Source organism: Balaenoptera borealis (genome assembly GCF_965194805.1).
Source record: "Balaenoptera borealis genome assembly, chromosome: 8".
Lineage (NCBI taxonomy): Eukaryota > Metazoa > Chordata > Mammalia > Artiodactyla > Balaenopteridae > Balaenoptera > Balaenoptera borealis.
In genome coordinates this window covers 13,225,744-13,245,981 of record NC_138865.1, presented here as the reverse complement: position 1 = coordinate 13,245,981, position 20,238 = coordinate 13,225,744, and the positions used below count along the sequence as shown (strand labels likewise).

At 44.3% G+C, this 20,238-nt stretch overlaps 1 protein-coding gene across 2 annotated transcripts in view; it reads left to right on the top strand.

Annotated features, from left to right (window-relative positions):
- Positions 1 to 20,238, top strand: part of DOCK5 (dedicator of cytokinesis 5) — a 214,915-nt gene that overhangs the window by 57,787 nt on the left and 136,890 nt on the right. For both annotated transcript variants that reach the window (XR_014247657.1, XM_082402765.1), the window contains exon 2: positions 3,014 to 3,097. Coding sequence is in view for 1 of the 2 variants with exons in the window: in XM_082402765.1 (XP_082258891.1) it covers positions 3,014 to 3,097 (84 nt within the window). In the remaining variant the exon portion in view is untranslated. The remainder of the gene's footprint in view (positions 1 to 3,013; positions 3,098 to 20,238) is intronic.

The following is a 20,238-nucleotide window of genomic DNA, read 5'->3' as shown; positions in this document are numbered from 1 at the left end:
CTACATTTTCTATGGAGACCCAGCAGTATACCTAGTGGGCAAAACATTTGAATCAAGTAGCAGTTAGACGAAGGAAGTGAACCTCAGTGGATCAGGAGCTGTGGCCTCGTGGCCCACGAAGAAGGCTAGGAACCAGGAACTAACTCCTTCTGAACGCTGCGCGGTTTCTCCTAGCCCACTTCGTCAGCCTGACCTTATTCTGAATTCATGTGATCGTCCACAAGCTCAATAGCAAACCAGCTCCAGTATCATCTGCCCAGACTTCTGTGCCAAGACTACAGAAGAGCACATATTCGGGTGATTCTCTGCAACAGGAGAGGCCACTTGAAAAACATGGGGCTAGAGGTCTGCTCCTTCCGTCCCGGGATAGATTGACTGTGATGAACCTGCAGTCAGGCTGGTGATCTCGGCGCATCGCAGGCTCAGCAAAGAGCAGTAGCTACCACGATTGGATTGGATACCTTTCTTGCCTTCTTAATGACCCTTGTGGGATCTGGCAGATGGTTTGATGGATTGAGTGACCAGCCTCATGTGCTCATAAGAGCTGCAGAGATGGGGAACATCGTGGGTTCCTTGGATGGCCAGGTCAGTGGTTAGAACCGAATCGCTAAGGCGGTTCTTTTTTCCCTGAAAGGATGCAGCTCACTCATCATGAGAGAGGGCAAGAAATACATCTACCTTAAAAAAAAAAAAAAAAAAAAAAGCTTCATCGAAGTCTAATTTATATACCATAAAATCCACCACTTTGGGGCTTCCCTGGTGGCGCAGTGGTTGAGAGTCTGCCTGCCAATGCAGGGGACACGGGTTCGAGCTCTGGTCTGGGAGGATCCCACATGCCGTGGAGCAACTAGGCCCGTGAGCCACAACTACTGAGCCTGCGCGTCTGGAGCCTGTGCTCCGCAACAGGAGAGGCCGCGATAGTGAGAGGCCCGCGCACCGCGATGAAGAGTGGCCCCCACTTGCCGCAACTGGAGAAAGCCCTCGCGCAGAAACAAAGACCCAACACAGCCATAAATAAATAAATAAATAAAATTTTTAAAAAAATCCACCACTTTAAGCATATAGTTCATTGATTTTTAGTAAATGTGCAGTGTTATATGACCATCACCACAATCCAATCCAGTTTTAGGATGTTTCCATATCTCTGTAAAGCTTCCTGGTGCCTGTTGTGCTCTGTCGCTATTCCCACCCACAACCCACGAAACAATCAGCTGCCGTATGTCGCTGATAGACTTGCCTCTTCTGGACGTCACAAGGAAATGGAAGCCTAACATGTTTTGTGCATGTGACTTTCGTTTCGCATAATGTCTTTGAAGCATCCGTGTTGTAGCATGTGTTCGTACTTCATTCCTTTTTCTTGCTGACTGATATTCCATTGTGTGGACAGACCATATTCTACTTATCCACTGATTCTTCCGTGGATGAACTGTTTCCAGTTTTCAGCTGTTGTGAATAATGCTGCTATATTGGTTTCTTGTGGCTGTCCTGACAAATTACCACAAACTTGGTGACTTAAAACAGGAGGATTTTATTCTCTCGTAGTTCTGAAGGCCAGAGGTCTAAAATCAAGGTGTTGACCGGCTGTGCTCCTTCTAGAGGCTCTAGGGGAGATTCCGTCCTTTGCCTTTTCTAGCTTCTAGTGGTCGTGCCAATCCTTGACTTGAGGTCATGTTACTTCCACCTCTGCCTCCGTCCTCATGTTGCCTTCTCTTCTGTGAGACTCTCAAAACTCCCTGTGTGTCTCTCTCTCATCTGGATACGTGTGACCGTGTTTGGACCACACCCTGAATTTCCAGAATAACTTTCTCTCCATATCCTTAACTAACTCACACTTTTTGCCACCTGAGGAAACATTCACAGATTCCAAAATCTGATGTGGATATCTTTTGGGGGCTATTATTCTGCCTACCACAACAGCTATGAGTATTCACGTGAAGTTTCTGTGTCAGCATGTTTCCATTTCTCTTTGTAGATACCTGGGCGCGGAATTGCTGGGTTGCACGTACATTTCTGTTTAACTTTTTAAGAAACTGCCAAACCGTTTTCTGAAGAGGTTGTGTCATTTTATGTTCCTACTAGCAATGCATGAGGGTTCCAGTTTCTCCACATTCCTGCCAAGTCTGCCTTTTAAAAATTAATAGCCATTCTGGTGGGTGAGAAGTTGTATCTCGTTGCGGTTTTAATTTGCATTTCCCTGATGACTGATGGTTGTTGGACGTCTTTTCTGGTGCTTATTAGTCATCATATATGATTCTCGGTAAAATGTCTCTTCAGAGCTCTTACCTATCTTAAAATGGGATTGCCTTCTTCTTTTGGAGTTACAAGAGTTAGTCTACTGCTTTGTATGATTGTGGTCCGGTCATTGCCAGTCCTAAGGACTGTGGTGATGGAGGTCACCTTGATAAGGAAGGGCTGAGGCACCCCATTTCCCCAGGGTACCTAGAGCTGGGGCGAGGCAGTGTTCGTCTGTTACTGGGGGGGTAGGTGGGACTCACACGTGGTCCGTTGGCCGCCAGTTACTGTGTCAGGGAAGCCGGGAGACTGCTCGCCCCATGCCCTAGAGACCATAAGCTCAATGGTGTTGTAGGCTGATAACTCTTATCACCATGTTAATTAAGGAGTTGTTTCTGTAATAATATATTTACTATATCTCTTCCCGTACTAAACTATTAAAAATCCCTGGTACGGGGACCACATCTGTGTGTTTCAACACTCTATCTCCAGTCTCTAGCACAGTACGTGGTACGTAGTAGGCAACCAACCAATATTTGTTGGATGGAAGTATGACTGTAACATACCAGTAACGGGAGTCCAGGAGGATGCTGTCTGCTTTCCAGTGGGGAATTCACCTGAAATGGTTAAAGAGAGGGTTATTTGTTGGAGGAGTGGTTCACTAACCACTGAATGTGCTCTTTGGTGACTCGTTTTTGTTTTTTTTTTTAATGTGTTTGGTGACTCGTATTTTAACTGCCAACTGATGCCATCATTTCCCTCTTTTATTTCTCCTTTCCAGTGATCTATAACTACAATGCCTCTCAAGATGTGGAGCTGTCCTTGCAGGTTGGAGACACGGTTCACATCCTGGAGATGTATGAGGGTAAGTCTGGATGGCCTTCTGCCAGACACGGAGCAAGGCCCAAACAGTAGAAGTTACTTATTCATAAGGCACTTAGAGCAAATATCAACGTGCTTTTACTTCTGAAGTGATGCTAGTAAAAATCCAGGAAGTGCTCAGGGTATACAGTTTTGGACTGTGGGTGATTTCAAAACAGCCAGCTGAGTGCATGAGCACAGACATGCCCAGACACCAGAATCAAAATATGTGACTCTGGGGAATTCCCTGGCGCTCCAGTGGTTAAGACTCCGTGCTTCCACTGCAGGGGGCATGGGTTCGATCCCTGGTTGGGGAACTAAGATCCTGCATGCTGCGCCATGTGGCCAAAAAAACCAAAACCAAAATATGTAACTGCATTTTGTGAGGTTTCAGTGCTGTTATACGTATGCCATCCTATTTAATTCTTATGGCAATCCTCTAAGGGTGGCAGGGCAAGGGTTTGTTTCTAATTAAGAAAAAAATATGCATTATTGACTTTCAAAAATATAGAACTCTTAAAAAATTACACAAGTTAACCCATGCTCACTTTTTTAACGTAGTTCAGAAAACTGATGTTCCGAGTAAATAAGGTGCCTCACGTCATACAACTAGTGACAAAGCCAAATGAGATGAAGCGCTGTTGATTTCCAGTGGCTTCTCATGAAGCAAGACCTTAATACATGAAAGATGCTATCTCTTCATAGGTACTGAAAATAAATAGGAAAAGCATATAATTCAACTCATATTTTAAAAGGCAAAAATATTTATTTCTTTGTAAAATTCTCTCAGATAGAATAATTAAATAAACCGATAAAAATTCAAAAAAAAAAAAAAAGTGACTGGATGCAGAAGGGCCTGACGCAGCACTGGCTCCAGAGGAGACATGTGTGCCTCTGGTCTGGCGGGAGCTTGAAGGAAACCCAGCTGCTGAAGTGGCCCTTTCTTCTTAGCACTAAATGTTCCCAGACTCGGGGAGAAATGAGGGAGAGACTTACTGGTGTTGCTGAGATTCCTTCAGAGAATTAGGTCAGGACGACTCTAGGTCCGGAAAGCCTACTAGTATATATCCTGCAACTAGGTCGGGCTGGGGAGGGGGTCCCAGTTAACCTGTAAGTGGGCTGTCGGGCAGTTACCCAGGGCTCCCGGGTCATCTGAAGAGCACAGGTCATGTTTGCACCCACCCCACCCCAGGCTTCTCGCTCCAACTCAAGCTCTCTAAATCCTAACGGGCCTCATCCACGTATCCACATTTCTAATCCAAGTGCCTAGAGCACAACAAACATGTCTCTAGGCCCCCTGACATTGAGGATCAAAGCAAAGAACATTGAGGGTCCATTGATTCTCTCTGAAGATTGGGGCAGGAATGAGATGGGAACCTAGGCAGATTGTTCTCATAGGGTGAGGCTTGTTAGGACAAGAACTCTGGATTTGCAGGGTTTGGCCCCCCCATGTAAATGGTTGTGATGATGGCATGGCAAGGGTGGTCGTCTAGAACCTAGTGCGGCTTTCAAGGGCAAGGCAGACAGACACAGGATGGGGAAGAGGAGATGGGAGGTCCGAAGGAAAGGAAGTAGGGCTCGGCCATAGGAAAGCTAAGCCGTCTGCCGCATTGCACAGAAGACTCTGCTTTTACTCTTCCTCCCTTTAGTTTTAGGCAGAGGGATGGTGGTTTGCATTATCCTTCTCCCCTTCACACACTTCAGAGTGTCTTCGTGCAGCTTCCAGGGGCAGGGGAAGGGAGGGAGGGCTGCGTGGACGCTTCCCACTCTATTCTTTCTCTCCCATTTTTTTTTAAAAATAAATTTATTTATTTTATTTTTGGCTGCGTTGGGTCTTCGTTGCTGTGTGGGGGCTTTCTCTAGCTGAGGCGAGCGGGGCTACTCTTTGTTGCGGTGCACGGGCTTCTCATTGCGGTGGCTTCTCTTGTTGCGGAGCACAAGCTCTAGGTGTGTGGGCTTCAGTAGTTGTGGCTCGCGGGCTCTAGAGCGCAGGCTCAGTAGTTGTGGCACACGGGCTCAGTTGCTCCGCGGCCTGTGGGATCTTCCCGGACCAGGGCTCGAACCCGTGTCCCCTGCATTGGCAGGCGGATTCTTAACCACTGCACCACCAGGGAAGCCCCTCTCTTCCGTTTTTATTCTCACCATCTTAGGTCCAGCCAAACATTGATTCCATGGCGTCACCAAGACTCTAGGGATAATCTACTTATCTTCTTCTTTTTTTTTTTTTTTTCTGTTTCATCTGGATTTATTGAAAAAGTTTAAAACAATATTATTAAGATTAAGCTGTGGTGATGAACACACATACAAGACAAAAATTACTTTACCAGTATTTATTTTCTTAGTGAATTAAGTTATTTGCATTAGGAAATACTAATTTTCTTTTCTTTCTTTCTCTCTCTCTCTTTTTTAATCAGTCATCAATCTTATACACATCACTGTATACATGTCAATCCCAATCGCCCAATTCAGCACACCACCATCCCCACCCCACCGCAGTTTTCCCCCCTTGGTGTCCATACGTTTGTTCTCTACGTCTGTGTCTCAACTTCTGCCCTGCAAACCAGTTCATCTGGACCATTTTTCTAGGTTCCACATACATGCGTCAATATACGATATTTGTTTTTCTCTTTCTGACTTACTTCACTCTGTATGACAGTCTCTAGATCCATCCACGTCTCAACAAATGACTCAATTTCGTTCCTTTTTATGGCTGAGTAATATTCCATTGTATATATGTACCACATCTTCTTTATCCATTTGTCTGTCGATGGGCATTTAGGTTGCTTCCATGACCTGGCTATTGTAAATAGTGCTGCAATGAACAGTGGGGTGCATGTGTCTTTTTGAATTATGGTTTTCTCTGGGTATATGCCAAGTAGTGGGATTGCTGGGTCATATGGTAATTCTATTTTTAGTTTTTTAAGGAACCTCCATGTTCTTCTCCATAGTGGCTGTATCAATTTACATTCCCACCAGCAGTGCAAGAGGGTTCCCTTTTCTCCACACCCTCTCCAGCATTTGTTGTTTGTAGATTTTCTGATGATGCCCATTCTAACTGGTGTGAGGTGATACCTCATTGTAGTTTTGATTTGCATTTCTCTAATAATTAGTGATGTTGAGCAGCTTTTCATGTGCTTCTTGGCCATCTGTATGTCTTCTTTGGAGAAATGTCTATTTAGGTCTTCTGCCCATTTTTGGATTGGGTTGTTTGTTTCTTTAATATTGAGCTGAATGAGCTGTTTATATATTTTGGAGATTAATCCTTTGTCTGTTGATTCGTTTGCAAATATTTTCTCCCATTCTGTGGGTTGTCTTTTCGTCTTGTTTATGGTTTCCTTTGCTGTGCAAAAGCTTTGAAGTTTCATTAGGTTCCATTTGTTTATTTTTGTTTTTATTTCCATTACTCTAGGAGGTGGATCAAAAAAGATCTTGCTGTGATTTATGTCAAAGAGTGTTCTTCCTGTTTTCCTCTAAGAGTTTTACAGTGTCCCATCTTACATTTAGGTCTCGAATCCATTTTGAGGTTATTTTTGTGTATGGTGTTAGGGAGTGTTCTAATTTCATTCTTTTACATGTAGCTGTCCAGTTTTCCCAGCACCACTTATTGAAGAGACTGTCTTTTCTCCATTGTATATCTTTGCCTCCTTTGTCATAGGTTAGTTGACCATAGGTGCGTGGGTTTATCTCTGGGCTTTCTATTTTGTTCAATTGATCTATGTTTCTGTTTTTGTGCCAGTACCATATTGTCTTGATTACTGTAGCTTTGTAGTATAGTCTGAAGTCAGGGAGTCTGATTCCTCCAGCTCCGTTTTTTTCCCTCAAGACTGCTTTGGCTATTCGGGGTCTTTTGTGTCTCCATACAAATTTTAAGATGATTTGTTCTAGTTCCGTAAAAAATGCCATTGGTAATTTGATAGGTATTGCATTGAATCCGTAGATTGCTTTGGGTAGTATAGTCATTTTCACAATATTGATTCTTCCAATCCAAGAACATGGTATATCTCTCCGTCTGTTTGTATCATCTTTAATTTCTTTCATCAGTGTCTAATATAAATTTATTTATTTAATTTATTTATTTTTGGCTGCGTTGGCTCTTCGTTGCTGTGCACAGGCTTTCTCTAGCTGCAGCGCGCAGGGGCTACTGTTGCGGTGTGTGGGCTTCTCATTTTGGTGGCTTCTTTTGTTGTGGAGCACAGCCTCTAGGTGCATGGGCTTCAGTAGTTGTGGCTCGCGGGCTCTAGAGCGCAGGCTCAGTAGTTGTGGCGCACGGGCTTAGTTGCTCCATGGCATGTGGGATCTTCCTGGACCAGGGCTCGAACCCGTGTCCCCTGCATTGGCAGGCGGATTCTTAACCACTGCACCACTGGGGAAGTCCTACTTATCTTCTTGAACTCCTTTACATATTGAAACCATAGTCTCTTCAAGCCTTACTGGGTCATACAGCTTTGTCTGGGGCCAAATTAATCTACTCTACCTAGTCTTTATGGACACACATTTTTCCATTATACCAGTAAAAGGCACATTTTCAGTTTCCATGGGCTTGAAAATAATGTATATTTTACGATTACTGGGTGCAAAGTTCTATAGATGACAATTAGATTGTGATTTTGTCACTTTTTTTTTTTTCAAATTCGCTATATGCTAACCTTCTTTCTGCTTTTTCTGTTGCTGAGAGAACTGTGTTAAATCTTCTACCATGATTGCAGTTTGCGTCAGTTTACAGTGATGTCAGTTTTTTGCTTTCTGTATTCTCAGAACTGTTTTTAGGTGCATACAATTTTAGAATTGTTATATTAGACAATTCCAACTTTTAATTCCTGTTTGTAAAACTTTTTATCATTATCTTCATCTGCAGTAATGCTTTTTTCCTTAGTCTTTTTTGTCTGAAATTGCAGCCAATTCACTGGCAGTGCCAGGGCTTTCCTGACCCCACAAGGCTGTCAGAAATGCTGCTTAGCCGCTCAGGAATCTTTTCTTAATTCAGCAGATTCCCCAAGAGGAAAGCAGCCCCCAGTGCTGGTCTCATCTTTCTGAGTTTGGTCTTTTTCAGATCTAGACCTGGTAATTCTTTACCGTGTTAGCTCCTGTGTGTGTGTGTGTGTTGTATTGTCAGGCTTTTCTAATTGACCTGCAGAGTGTGGGAGGGAAGAGCACAGAGCTGATCTGAAGTCAAGCAGATGATACCTTTTAAATACATTTTCAAAATTCTTTTTTTCATTTTTATGTGACCCCAATGTTTCTTGAAATAGTTGATTGAAACACTTTGTCCTCACATGATTCATATTAATGGTAATTTTAAGTGTGTGTATTATTTTTATTTACTGAGCAATCTCCCAATCGACCAATGAGCATTCCTAAAAGTAGCACTCCTATGGACCAAGCTAATGTGGTCACCAAGCTTGGTTGAATATAAATGTAAACACACAAACACGTCTGTTTCAAATACCTTCCGGAGCTTGAGTCCAAAAACCACAGTGCACCTAGTATATTACAACTTACACAGCGGTACACTTGCCAGAAGTGCTGGCCCAGTTGACAGTCATACAAAAAACTGTTACTTGATCACTGCTGCGTCTGGACTATGATGATCCAGGTGCTGGAGGTCCTGACAGCAAGAAGCCAATTTTCTTGTTAATTATTACCATAAAATGCTTGGGGGGCCAGCCATAGAATTCTTTCATTTCAAAGAAGGACGTCAGGGACTTCCCTGGTGGTCCAGTGGTTAGGATTCCGTGCTTCCAAGGCAGAGGGCACGGGTTTGATCCCTGGTCAGGAACTAAGATCCCACACGCTACAAGGCATGGCTGAAAGTAAATAAATGAATGAATGAATGAATAAACGAATAATAAAATTTAAAAAAGAAGGATGTCAGTGCCCATTCTGTAAAAGTGGACATGTGTCAGGGTGTGAATGGGGAGATTTAGAGCATGAGCTTATTCACTTCATTAACTGCCAAGTGGCAGGTCAGCTTTACAGAGATGATTATACTGGCTTAAGGTTTAAACTAGTGTTTATTTTATGGGATTAATTTTTTTAATGGTGCGTGCATTGCCAGACGCAGTGATAGGTACTTCTATCTGCTAAGTACTTTGCGTTCTTGGCTGGGTTCTCAAGTTTCTTGATTATTCAAGGCAGTTCAGGACGCAGTGAGGGCAGGAGGGCTTTGCAGACATTAAACATGATGGAAATGCTGAGTAATAACTTGTGTTCAAGCCCTCCTCCCCCATCTCCTCTTTCCTTTAAAAAAATAAACAAAGTGGAAACACCCACAGTACTGCCAGATGGAATTGAAGGGTGGTGCTGGCACCATTTCATGGCCCTGGCGTGCGGGGCGGGGGTTGTGTCTTTCAGCTTCCTGTCAGCGCTGACTCCAGGGGTCCCACCCCGCCAGACACCCTGCCTTTGAGATATTTGCATACCAGACCTGGGTGGGCTCTTCTGGTGTGGACATGAGTTCACCTTTCTGGAACCCGCACTTGAAAAATTCTTTTCTGCCCACAACAGAATTCCACTGAGGACTCTCCTTTTGCTGTTTCCCGCCCTGTGGTTGAATGAATGATTCCAAAAGTGGTAGCTCCTTGAAGGCCTGCTCCTCCTGCATCAGCAGGGCCCGTGCCTAGCATAGCTCCCAGTATACAGTAGGTGCTCAGCAAGCCTGTTGTATGAGTGAAGATAAATGGGAGACCAGGGCAAGCCTGTGGGAGCAAAGCAAGGTAGTGTGGAGAGTAAGGGGGATGGGGCCACCTCCACAGAACCCCCGATAGTACAGGGCAGGGCTGCTTTGCTCCTTCTGTGAGACGCCAGCATTGCCCTGCCCTGTGCAGACCACGTGATGGATTTGGTTACCGCGTGAGCTGCTTTTTCCAGTAACGGCTTTATTGAGATAGATCTCAAATACCATCCAGTTGACCCAATTCAATAATTATTTACAAAGTACTCTGTTCACAAAGTAGGGCAACCATATCACTGTCTACTTTCAGAACATTTTCATTATCCCCAAAAGAAACCCTCTACCCATAAGTGGTTTTTACCCCCCAGCTCCAGCAGCCACCAGCCTAATTTCTGTCTCTGTAGGTCTGCCTATTCTAGACATTTCACGTAAGTGGAATCATGTAACGTGTGGTCCTTTGTGACTGTCTTCTTCTACTTAAAATGATCTTTCGGGGGCTCATCCGTGTTGTAGCATGTGTCCGTACCTCATATCTTTTTATTGCTAAATAATATTCATTGTAGGCCTAGTTCACATTTTATTTATCTATTCATCAGTCGATGGACATTTGGATTGTTTACAATTTTTAGTTATTATCAATAATGCTGCTGCCATGAACTACAAGTTTTTGTGTGGACATATGTTTTCATTTCTCTTGGGTGTATCCTTAGGAGTGGAATTGCTGAATCATATGGTAACTCTGTGTTTAACCTTTTGGGGAACTGCCAGGCTGATTGCTTGAGCTTTGGCTCCAAAACAGGAGACCACAGTGCACATGAGAGAGTTACCATTCCTCATCCCTTATCACCGTTCCTCTCTGTAACCTTGCCCCTGAACATCATTTGTTACTAAAAATAAGGGAAGGGAGTAGAATTGACTGAGAAGCTGTATATTGCTCATTTTTTATAGACCACCAAGAATTGTTGTCCTTCAGAAACTTTTTCAGGGAACAGAAGTCCTCAAGGACTAAGACAAGTGTCCTTGCCTTTCTTCTTCTTTGGCACTGGCCTGCCTGTAATCACTGCCATGTCTTTGCTTCTTTAACCAGAAAAGAGTTGGCAGTGAGACAGCTGTTCTTCATCTGAGTGTTCTTTCCCACCCCAGATCCATGGGCATGACTGAAAAAGCACTGATACCTGGGGGAGATTCCAGTTGTGGTCATTTATTCATTCAACAGGACTCGCTGAGCAAGTATTATGCTCTTCTGTGCCAACTACATTTATTGACCACAAGAGATGTTCTAGGCATTGAGGTCACCTGAGTGACAAAATGGCAAGGTTTCTGCTCTCACAGGGTTCTCATTCAAGAGATAGACAAAACAAGTGAACAAAATATGTGAACAAAAACATTCAGATACTTATAAGTGCTATGGGGAGAAAAGGATGGTGTTATATAGACCACAGGCAGATGAAAGTGATGGAGAGTGAAAGGAGAAGGACCACGTTAGTTTGGATGGCTTTGTCCCTATCTTATCTAGGGTAACTGTCCGTGGGCAAGACATTTGAACTCTCTTTGTGTCATGGTCATTTCATCTAAAATCGGATCACTCTTTGAATTGAACGTGATTAATGAGAATGACTTGAAAAGTAAGGTTTCAGCATCCCTGCTGCCATGAAGCTCTCCTCTCCTGTAATTATCCAAATTCCAGTCACAGGTGATTTCAGGCTCAGGGTTTTTTGTTCCACCAATGGGTACTGGTTTCCTGCCTTTGATTCATATCCATTATTTAACTCATTTTCAGCTCCGTAAACCACTCACAAGCTTAAGAGAGAGGGTGACTGGTGTTAACAGTGATTTCTGGGGGTAAACATAACACAATTGGCTCCTGTTGGAAATAACAAAATGAGATAATGTCTCAAAGGCGTTCCAAGCTCTGCAGAGGCAGGTACGGCATAAAGTTTTATATTATTTCAGTGTAATTTGTTAAAAACCCAGAGGAGAGCACAAATGATTGTATTGGAACCAGAGGAAACAGGCAATCCTGAAAAGTTGATATAAAAAGGAGCATTTGTCTGTATACAGGAGGTTCCCAACATATATATTTCTTCTGTGTGGAATGAGGCCAGTTTTGAAATGCACCTTAATCAAGAAATCCACTACCTTATGATATGAAAAGATATAGACATGGATTATGACTTGGGCTATACATGTTTTGAGTCTCATCTTTATAAAGCAAGCTTTTTTGAGTAAGCACAGAGGGCAGTATTATGATGGGTAGGTAAAGTTACATGGCACTAAATTTTAGCTCCGTAGCTGACAAAACTTTCTAACAGAGGCATAAAAAAGAAGAGAGTGTATTTGAGGAGTTTTTTCTAAGAAGAGGCTTAATAGGCATCTTTCTGAGATGCGGTATTAAGAACCCTCCATTGGAAAAGGGAGCCCTCCTACACTGTTAGTGGAAATGTAAATTGGGGCAGCCACTATGGAAAACAGTATGGAGGTTCCTCAAAAAACTAAAAATAGAATTACCATATGATCCAGCAATTCCACTCCTGGGCATATATCCAGACAAAACTATAATTCAGAGAGATACACGCACCCTTATGTTCATAGGAGCACTATTTACAATAGCCAAGGAATGGAAGCAGCCTAAATGTCCATCAACAGAGGAATGGATAAAGAAAACGTGGTACATATATACTATGGAATACTGCTCAGCCATAAAAAAAGAATGAAATAATGCCATTTGCAGCAACATGGATGGACCTAGAGGTTATCATACGAAGTGAAGTCAGAAAGACAAAGACAAATACCATAGGATATCACTTATATGTGGAATCTAAAATACGACACAAATGAACATATCTACAAAACAAAAACAGACTCACAAATACAGAGAACAGACTTGTGGTTGCCAAGGGGGAGGGGAGTGGGGGGAGGAAGGATTGGGAGTTTGGGGTTAGCAGATGCAGACTATTATATATAGAATGGATAAACAACAAGGTCCTACTCTAGAGCACAGGGGACTATATTCAATATCCTGTGATAAACCATAATGGAAAAGAATATGAAAAAAGAATTTATATGTGTATAACTTTACAGCAGAAATTAACACAACATTGTAAATCAACTATACTTCAATAAAATTAAAACAGAAAAAGAACCCTCCATTGGATCCCATGATACAGTAAGGTCCTATCAAACCTTTTCAAAACGTCTGATTTGAGAAGTTGTATTGTCACCTCCTACTATCCTGTGCAACAGTGAGTCAGCCTGGCAGTCTTGTCTTCCCTTTATTGTTCCTCTTTTCTATTCACTTCCTTCTCTCTTTGATCAGCCATGCCCAATGACCATAAAACTAGTGAGAGACAAAATCAAAATTGATTTTAAAAAGTCAGTTCTTAACACCATGTGTAAAAGTTTACTGGGTTTAAGCTGAAATAAGGCATTCGATGTATTTGTACCTTCCATTTACTTTTGTTACCCCATTAGTCGAGATAATTGAAACTTTATTGTAATTCAGAATCCATAACCTCACCGTGTTCTAGTTAGAAAAACAACTGCCTTTCTCAAACGTAAATGGCAGTGAGCCCAACAGCTTGGATTTTACGACAAGCATTGCGTGCAAACATTTTGGCTCGAGCCTTGAACGCAAGGTAGGCCTTGTGGCATTTTGGTGAGTGTGCCGGTCACTTCCCACAGCTGTTTGACCTTTACCTTAAGGACAGCTGGTCAGCTACTACTCCTGGAGACACATGTTCCCGAGATGTGTTTTTCCATAGATGTGTGTGGCAGTAGGAGGGTGTTTACAAAAAAAAAAACTAATTAAAAAGTAGAGCTGGTGAAAAGTCTCATCTCAGGTTTAATCTTTTAAAATTTTTATTAGAGTATAGTCAATTTACAATGTTGTGTTAGTTTCAGACATACAGCAAAGTGAATCTGTTATACATATACGTATATCCACTCTTTTTTAGATTCTTTTCCCATATAGGTCATTACAGAGTATTGAGTAGAGTTCCCTGTGCTCTGCAGTAAGATCCTTATTAGTTACCTATTTTTTATATAGTCGTGTGTATATGTCAGTCCCAATCTCCTAATTTATCCCTCCCCCCACCTCAGGTTTAATCTTATCCAGAAGAGAATGCCTTCTCCTGTTTTTCCTTTTGAGATACATTCGAATGTTCTTCTAAAATTCCATCTTGAAAATTTGTGTTATTTGCGTCTAGGCAAGTGTAGAATCTTCTAGGATCAGGTTCGGAACCGTCTTCTGAGTGGAGCCTTCATTCGGTTACTTCGTCGTGAACTGGTACTTGGCGTTGGCCCGTTTGGGCCGCGGCCCACGTGCTGAAGGAGGCAAGCTCAGCCTGAAAGCAGAGGTGTACTGGGGGTGCTGTAGAGGAAGGTTCTCGCGAGGAAGGCTCTGGTTTCGGTCTCCAAGGGATCTTGGTGGGATCAAGGGGTCCAGAAGGCGGCAAAGTCATGAGCAGACTCCTTGCGTCCCAGGCACGTACATGCCCACTCAGGCCGTCTTCTCACCTCTGAATGCTGGACATTCACATTACTTGGCATGTAATTTTTTTTTTTAATAGATCTTTATTGGAGTATAATTGCTTCCCAATACTGTGTTAGTTTCTGTTGCACAACAAAGCGAATCAGTCATGTGCACACACACTGGCATGTAACTTTTATCAAAAGTGCCTTAGGTGTCTCATCCCCATTGCAACATATAGCCCATCAAACCATCGTGGGACTGGGGAAGACTCTGGAGGGTTCGTGGAAAGAAAAAGGCCTAGAGGAAAGTTCAAAATTGATTGAGGGCAAATTGGAATTAGATATTTCTCCTCTTGCCTATATCTGGAGAGAGAAGGATAAATAGATGCCTCTGCTCTGCTCATGGTAATGTCAGTAATTTATGATCTTTAAAAGCATATAAGGAGGCCTAGGCATCATAAATATTAACCCTCTGCTAGAGCACCCCCATTTTATTCAACCCACGTAGGCAAATCATTCCATAGAAAATGTTGTAGGAGCAGGAAACACGCTACCTGTAAAACTTATGTGCTACAAAGGAGTCTTACAAAAGCTCGAGAACATCAGTTCTTTTCCTGGCCTCACCTCCATGTATAATTCAGGCAACACCTACACCTCCATGTATAATTCAGGCTACACCTAGGGAGGGGACAAGGCAAGACAGGAAAGATTCTCGTTGAAGATTATTCGTCTAACCCTTATATTCTGTATAGGCATCCTCAATGATTGTCTTTTGAACAAGAGTATTAAATGTGTGTGCCTTTCACTTTGACAAATGAAATAGATTTTAAACAGCTGTACCTAGCAATTTAGCCTGTCTTTTAAATGACAGGAACAATGTACACTAAATTCCTAACCTTGAATGCTTGTTTAGTTTTCACCATGCAGGAATAAGAACCTGTTGATATAGTTGGAAATGAAGGATATGGGTCAGGGGGACTTTTTCTTCTTTAATATGTGTTACTGGCAGATTCATTGCCCACTGAGTGTTTAACCAGGCCTTAGAGTCACCTATTCTGGTGACCTTTGAGTTCTCCTTAGGCAGTATCCAGTCTCTGCTCAGGCCCTGGGGTGTTCGGCACCGTGTTTCTTGGTTGTTGTAGCCACTGTCATATGGTTTTTCTATCGCCCAAGTTGTTTCTTCTACTTTTTCTTGTTCTCGTTCCCTTAAAGTCATGTTTTCTACCCTTTTCTTTGGGCAGGGAACTTATTCTGTTGGAAAATAAAAGTATGTCTTCTTATCAGCCCCGAGGGCTCTGGGGAGAAGCTACCCCCAGCACGATTCCAGCTTCTGCTACGTTTGTCATTGGTAATTTAATAATAATTTAGAGAGGTTCTGCTCCTCCTTCCAGAGAGCACAGATGCGTGCCTCAGAAAACAAATGAATGAGAACTCCATATAGAGTCTCCAACTGTCATCAGCATAGGAAGCAGATGACGGCCCTAAGAGTAGGAGCCGGTCCCTGGATTACGTCCTGGGGTCCTCACCATTCCAACTTTGGCGTTTTCCATTCCTCTACGTGCCAGGCATTGAGCGAAGGGCTTTCATGTACTGCATCTCAGTGCTTACAATCCTGGGAGATCAGAGTTACCGATGCTTGTTTAATAAATGTGAATATCAAGGTTAGGAAACTTGAAGACATTCACACAGCTATGAAATGGCAGAGCTGTGATTCCCACCCAGGGTCCCATGGAATCCAAGGAGAGTGCGCTTTCCACGTCCCGAGGCCTTTGAGGAAATGACACTTCTGTTTTGGACATAACGGACAGTTTTCCACAGTGGGGTAGGTTCTTTTGCGGTTTTTTTTTTTTTAATTAATTAATTTATTTATATATTTATTGGCTATGTTGGGTCTTCGTTTCTGTGCAAGGGCTTCCTCTAGTTGTGGCGAGCGGGGGCCACTCTTCATCGCGGTGCGCGGGCCTCTCACTATCGCGGCCTCTCTTGTTGCGGAGCACAGGCTCCAGACGCGCAGGCTCAGTAGTTGTGGCTCACGGGCCCAGTTGCTCCGCGGCGTGTGGGATCTTCCCAGACCAGGGCTCGAACCCGTGTCCCCTGCATTGGCAGGCAGATTCTCAACCACTGCGCCACCAGGGAAGCCCCTTCTTATGTGTTTTGATTGGCTATCAGACGAGTCTCCCGTCACCCCAAATGTATCAGGGTGAGCTCTTTCTGGACTTACTTCCCTCCGTGGCTCGTCCATGCAAACTAGTCACTCTGGCCAGCGGTCTCCTCCCTGCCCTCCGAGCTCAGCACGTGCTTGGACCCGCTTCAGCCCCGGTGCTGAGTGCCTCATCTGCCCTCCACACACATCTCCTCCCCGGCCAGTTTTCAACAGCTGGCTTCCTCCGAGCAGGTAGGCATGTCTGTTTTCGGGGAGCAGAGCAGAATCATTCCCCCCCCCAGAGAGATTGGTCCCCCTCCTGCAACCCACACGCTCCAGGGAAGCATGACGGAGGCGGTGGGCAACCGTTACGGACAGTCTGTCCAAGCCTCTTAGGTGTGGCAGGTGGGTCGGGGAGGATGAGATAAGCAGAGAGGTCTCTGGAAGTGTCTCTGACCCCCCAGCCCGTGGCAGTCTCTCCCTCCCTGCGTGTCTGTGGATGTATAGCTCGGGTCCGCAGCTGTGCCCTCCCATCTGAGTTAGTAAATAGGGCACGTGGATCGGACCCAGTGGTCTTTGGCTCTGACGCTCTGGGAAGGTCGCACGTGGTTCATATTCTTCCTCTTGCTTCTGATGTTTTGCCACCAGGACTCTTAATGCTGTCACCACTCTTGGGTTCCACCTCTGCTTCTGTCACTGCTTGTCTTATCACACCCCTGGCGGTGTCTCCTCACCCCTGGCTGTCCGGGTCCACAAAGTGGGGCCCTGCGGTTCACGTTTGGAGTCTAACGCTGTAGTCTCACACTTTCACTTTTAAGAGGCATTCCACTGAGGAACTTGGAGCAGGTGTCTAGGGGACCAGGTAGAAGGGGTCTTAGGTTCAGGGCGGGGTCACACTGGAGGGCTTTCCTCACTTCAGCTGATTCGTCCTCTGAGCGAAGGCTCACATATTTCCAGCGCCTCTGCCCGGGATGAGTTTCCTATCTTACTGGAGCCTCCCTCCCTCCTTCATCTCTCGCCTCTAATCTCAGTGTCCTTCTCAGGCAGCTTAGGTGGTTTCATGGAAAAAGCAGTCTGCACTGAAATTCCAGAAATCCTGGTTAACTAGACAGGCAAGTTTATATCTCCCCCCTTACCTGTGTGTCTCTGTTTTACTAGCAATTAGATTAGAAGGTCTTCCAGATCAGGAGTTGGGGTTTATTAGAGGCCCAAACTCCTTGAGTGAGGCCCCCCACCAGAGCCCAGCATAGTTCCTTATAAAAGCGAGACTCCTTCAATGTATCTTTTTTTTTTTTTAAATAAATTTATCTATCTATCTAGTTATTTATTTATTTTTGGCTACTTTGGGTCTTCGTTGCTGCATGCGGGCTTCTCTTGTTGCGGAGCATGGGCTCTAGGCGTGCGGGGTTCAGTAGTTGTGGCACACGGGCTCAGTATTTGTGGCTCACGGGCTTAGTTGCTCCGCGGCATGTGGGATCTTCCCAGCCCAGGGCTCGAACCCGTGTCCCCTGCATTGGCAGGCGGACTCTTGACCACTGTGCCACCAGGGAAGTCCCCTTCAATGCATCTTGCTTGATGAAATGATACCTCACCCACAAACCTGTACCCCTTTCTCATCCATCTTACAAATATTGGTGTGATGATAACAAAACCAATAGAAGAATAAGGTACAGCAAATTCATTGCTACTACTGAGAAAACTACATGTTGCATCCATTCATTTTGGCTTGCTTGAACTGGTTGTATAAGTTAGAGAAACGGACCACAGAAGATGGGAATTAGAGCCAAGAGCCAAAAGGACGAACGGCTGCCAGGATTACTTTGCTTTAGAAAAGAAAGAAAGAAAGAAAAAGCCATATCTAGAAAATTGAAAGGGAATGGGCAAACCAGAGTCAGTAGGTTGATTAGACTGGAGGAAATTCTTTCCTCCCTCTCACTGAGCTTCAGGGACGTCTGTGAGGTCACAGAGAGATTCCCAGTTTTGTGGGGGACGTTTGGGTATGTCACCCCTCCGTTCTGTCGGCCGTGACTTGGATCCACTCCTCCCGCTGGTCCACTGCCTGGACCAGGTGTCTCCGTTTGTCTAAGGAGGTGTGTGCTGGTTGAAAGGAGAAGTCTTACCATCACCATCCATGGTAGGCAACCAGAGCAAACCTCTCTCTGCCTGTTAGCTATGGAGTTAGATTTTATGAGGCGAGGAAATGGGGGAGGAAAAAGGAATGTTTTGGTGGAAGGATGTTTGAGAGATCAAAGCCTTAATTACTTGAAATTAATAGTTGAAGAAATGGAGTCCCGCAGAGCTAGTGAGCACAGAACCAGGATGGAGACCCAGGCCTTTTGATTTCAACGAATCTTCCTTATAAGGAGCAGTGCCTCTTCTTTTCTGGCCTCCTGGGCAGGTGCTCGGGCCCCACCCCCTCTGCCTACTGGGCACAGGATTCGCGGGAGAGAGGTGAAGGGTGTCTCAGACCTTGCAGTCAGATCTCACCCCAGAGGAGCAGATTTTAGTGGACCTTCTATCAGTCTATTCCATCCATGGCCACTAGCTCTGGGAGTTCTCTTTCTCATTAATATATTCATCAGAAGTTTATTGAGTGTCTGCTGTGTGCCAGGTACCGCAAAGACAGGTCTCTTTCTTGTTCATTCAAGAAATGAAAGATGGAAACCACATCTCTTTCTTTTCTGCTGACTTGCCGTGCTTGTGCACATGGGGTTTATGTTGAGAGGATTCTGTGGCCAAGCTTTCCTCCTCTGAGAGGCAGTGTCTTGAGCAAGTGTCCCATTTGCCATCCCCCCAGCAGGGGAGCTGAGGAGGCAGCGAACTATGAACTGGGCAGTAGGAGACCTGTGCTCGGACCCCCAGCTTAGCTAGTAAGTCACCGCTTGACTTTGGACAACCTTTTCAGTTCCTTGCCTGTGTTTCCTCTTTTTGAGGTGAGGGTGTTAGGTTTCCGTGAACTCTGAGTTCTTTGGAGCTCAGACTTCCAGCAGTTACTGGATGCGCCTGTCTCAAAGGCACAAAATTGATCAGATCATTAACCCAGATGGCTGATTTGTCTCACAAAAAGGTACAAGAGAATAGAATCGTCTTTTACTGTCTTTGCATCCCTTCACTTTCTGCCTTTGAACTTAAGTTTCAAAAGCCTCACTGAGATGGTCCTTGCATTCAGAAGGTGGACATCCTGAACCCCCAGGGCTCTGTGCTGCCTTCAGATAAAGATGCAACAACCAAGCCGGCTGTCCCGGGAGGGGTTTGCACCCAGTGTGGCTACTTCCCAGCTTCCCTAGAGGGAGGGACCTCAGCCATCTCTCCGAGGGACACTTACTGGGGATGGGAGGGCAGGCTGTGGCCATGGAAACCTGACAGGCTTACCTGGTCCACGAGGGATGGAACTTTGACCTTGGCCTAATTAACTGTGCTTCACCCAGGGAGCTACCAGGCCAGTGACACTTAAAAAAACAACAGGATTTAACACCTGCTTCTCCTTTATGGACCCACCCTTGACACACACACAGTGAGGGTACATAGAAACAACGGCTCCCCATCTGTTTCTTGCCTTTAATTCCCGGGAAGTCAAAAGTTATTTATTTATGATTGCACAACAGTGTGAATGTGTTTAATGCCAATGAACTGTATACTTAAAAATGGTTAAAATGTTAAATTTTATGTTATATATAATTTACCATAATAAAAAAATAATTTATTGATGGAGGGGGCGGAGAGGAAACAAATTTATCCTGCGACTGCAAAATGAGGAGAGATTTTGCAAAATGCTCCATGCCTTACACATCTAAATGGTGCTTTTATGGTTCAAAAAGATCTTCAGAGTCCCGGTCAGTAATTGCCTTCAGCATATTCATAC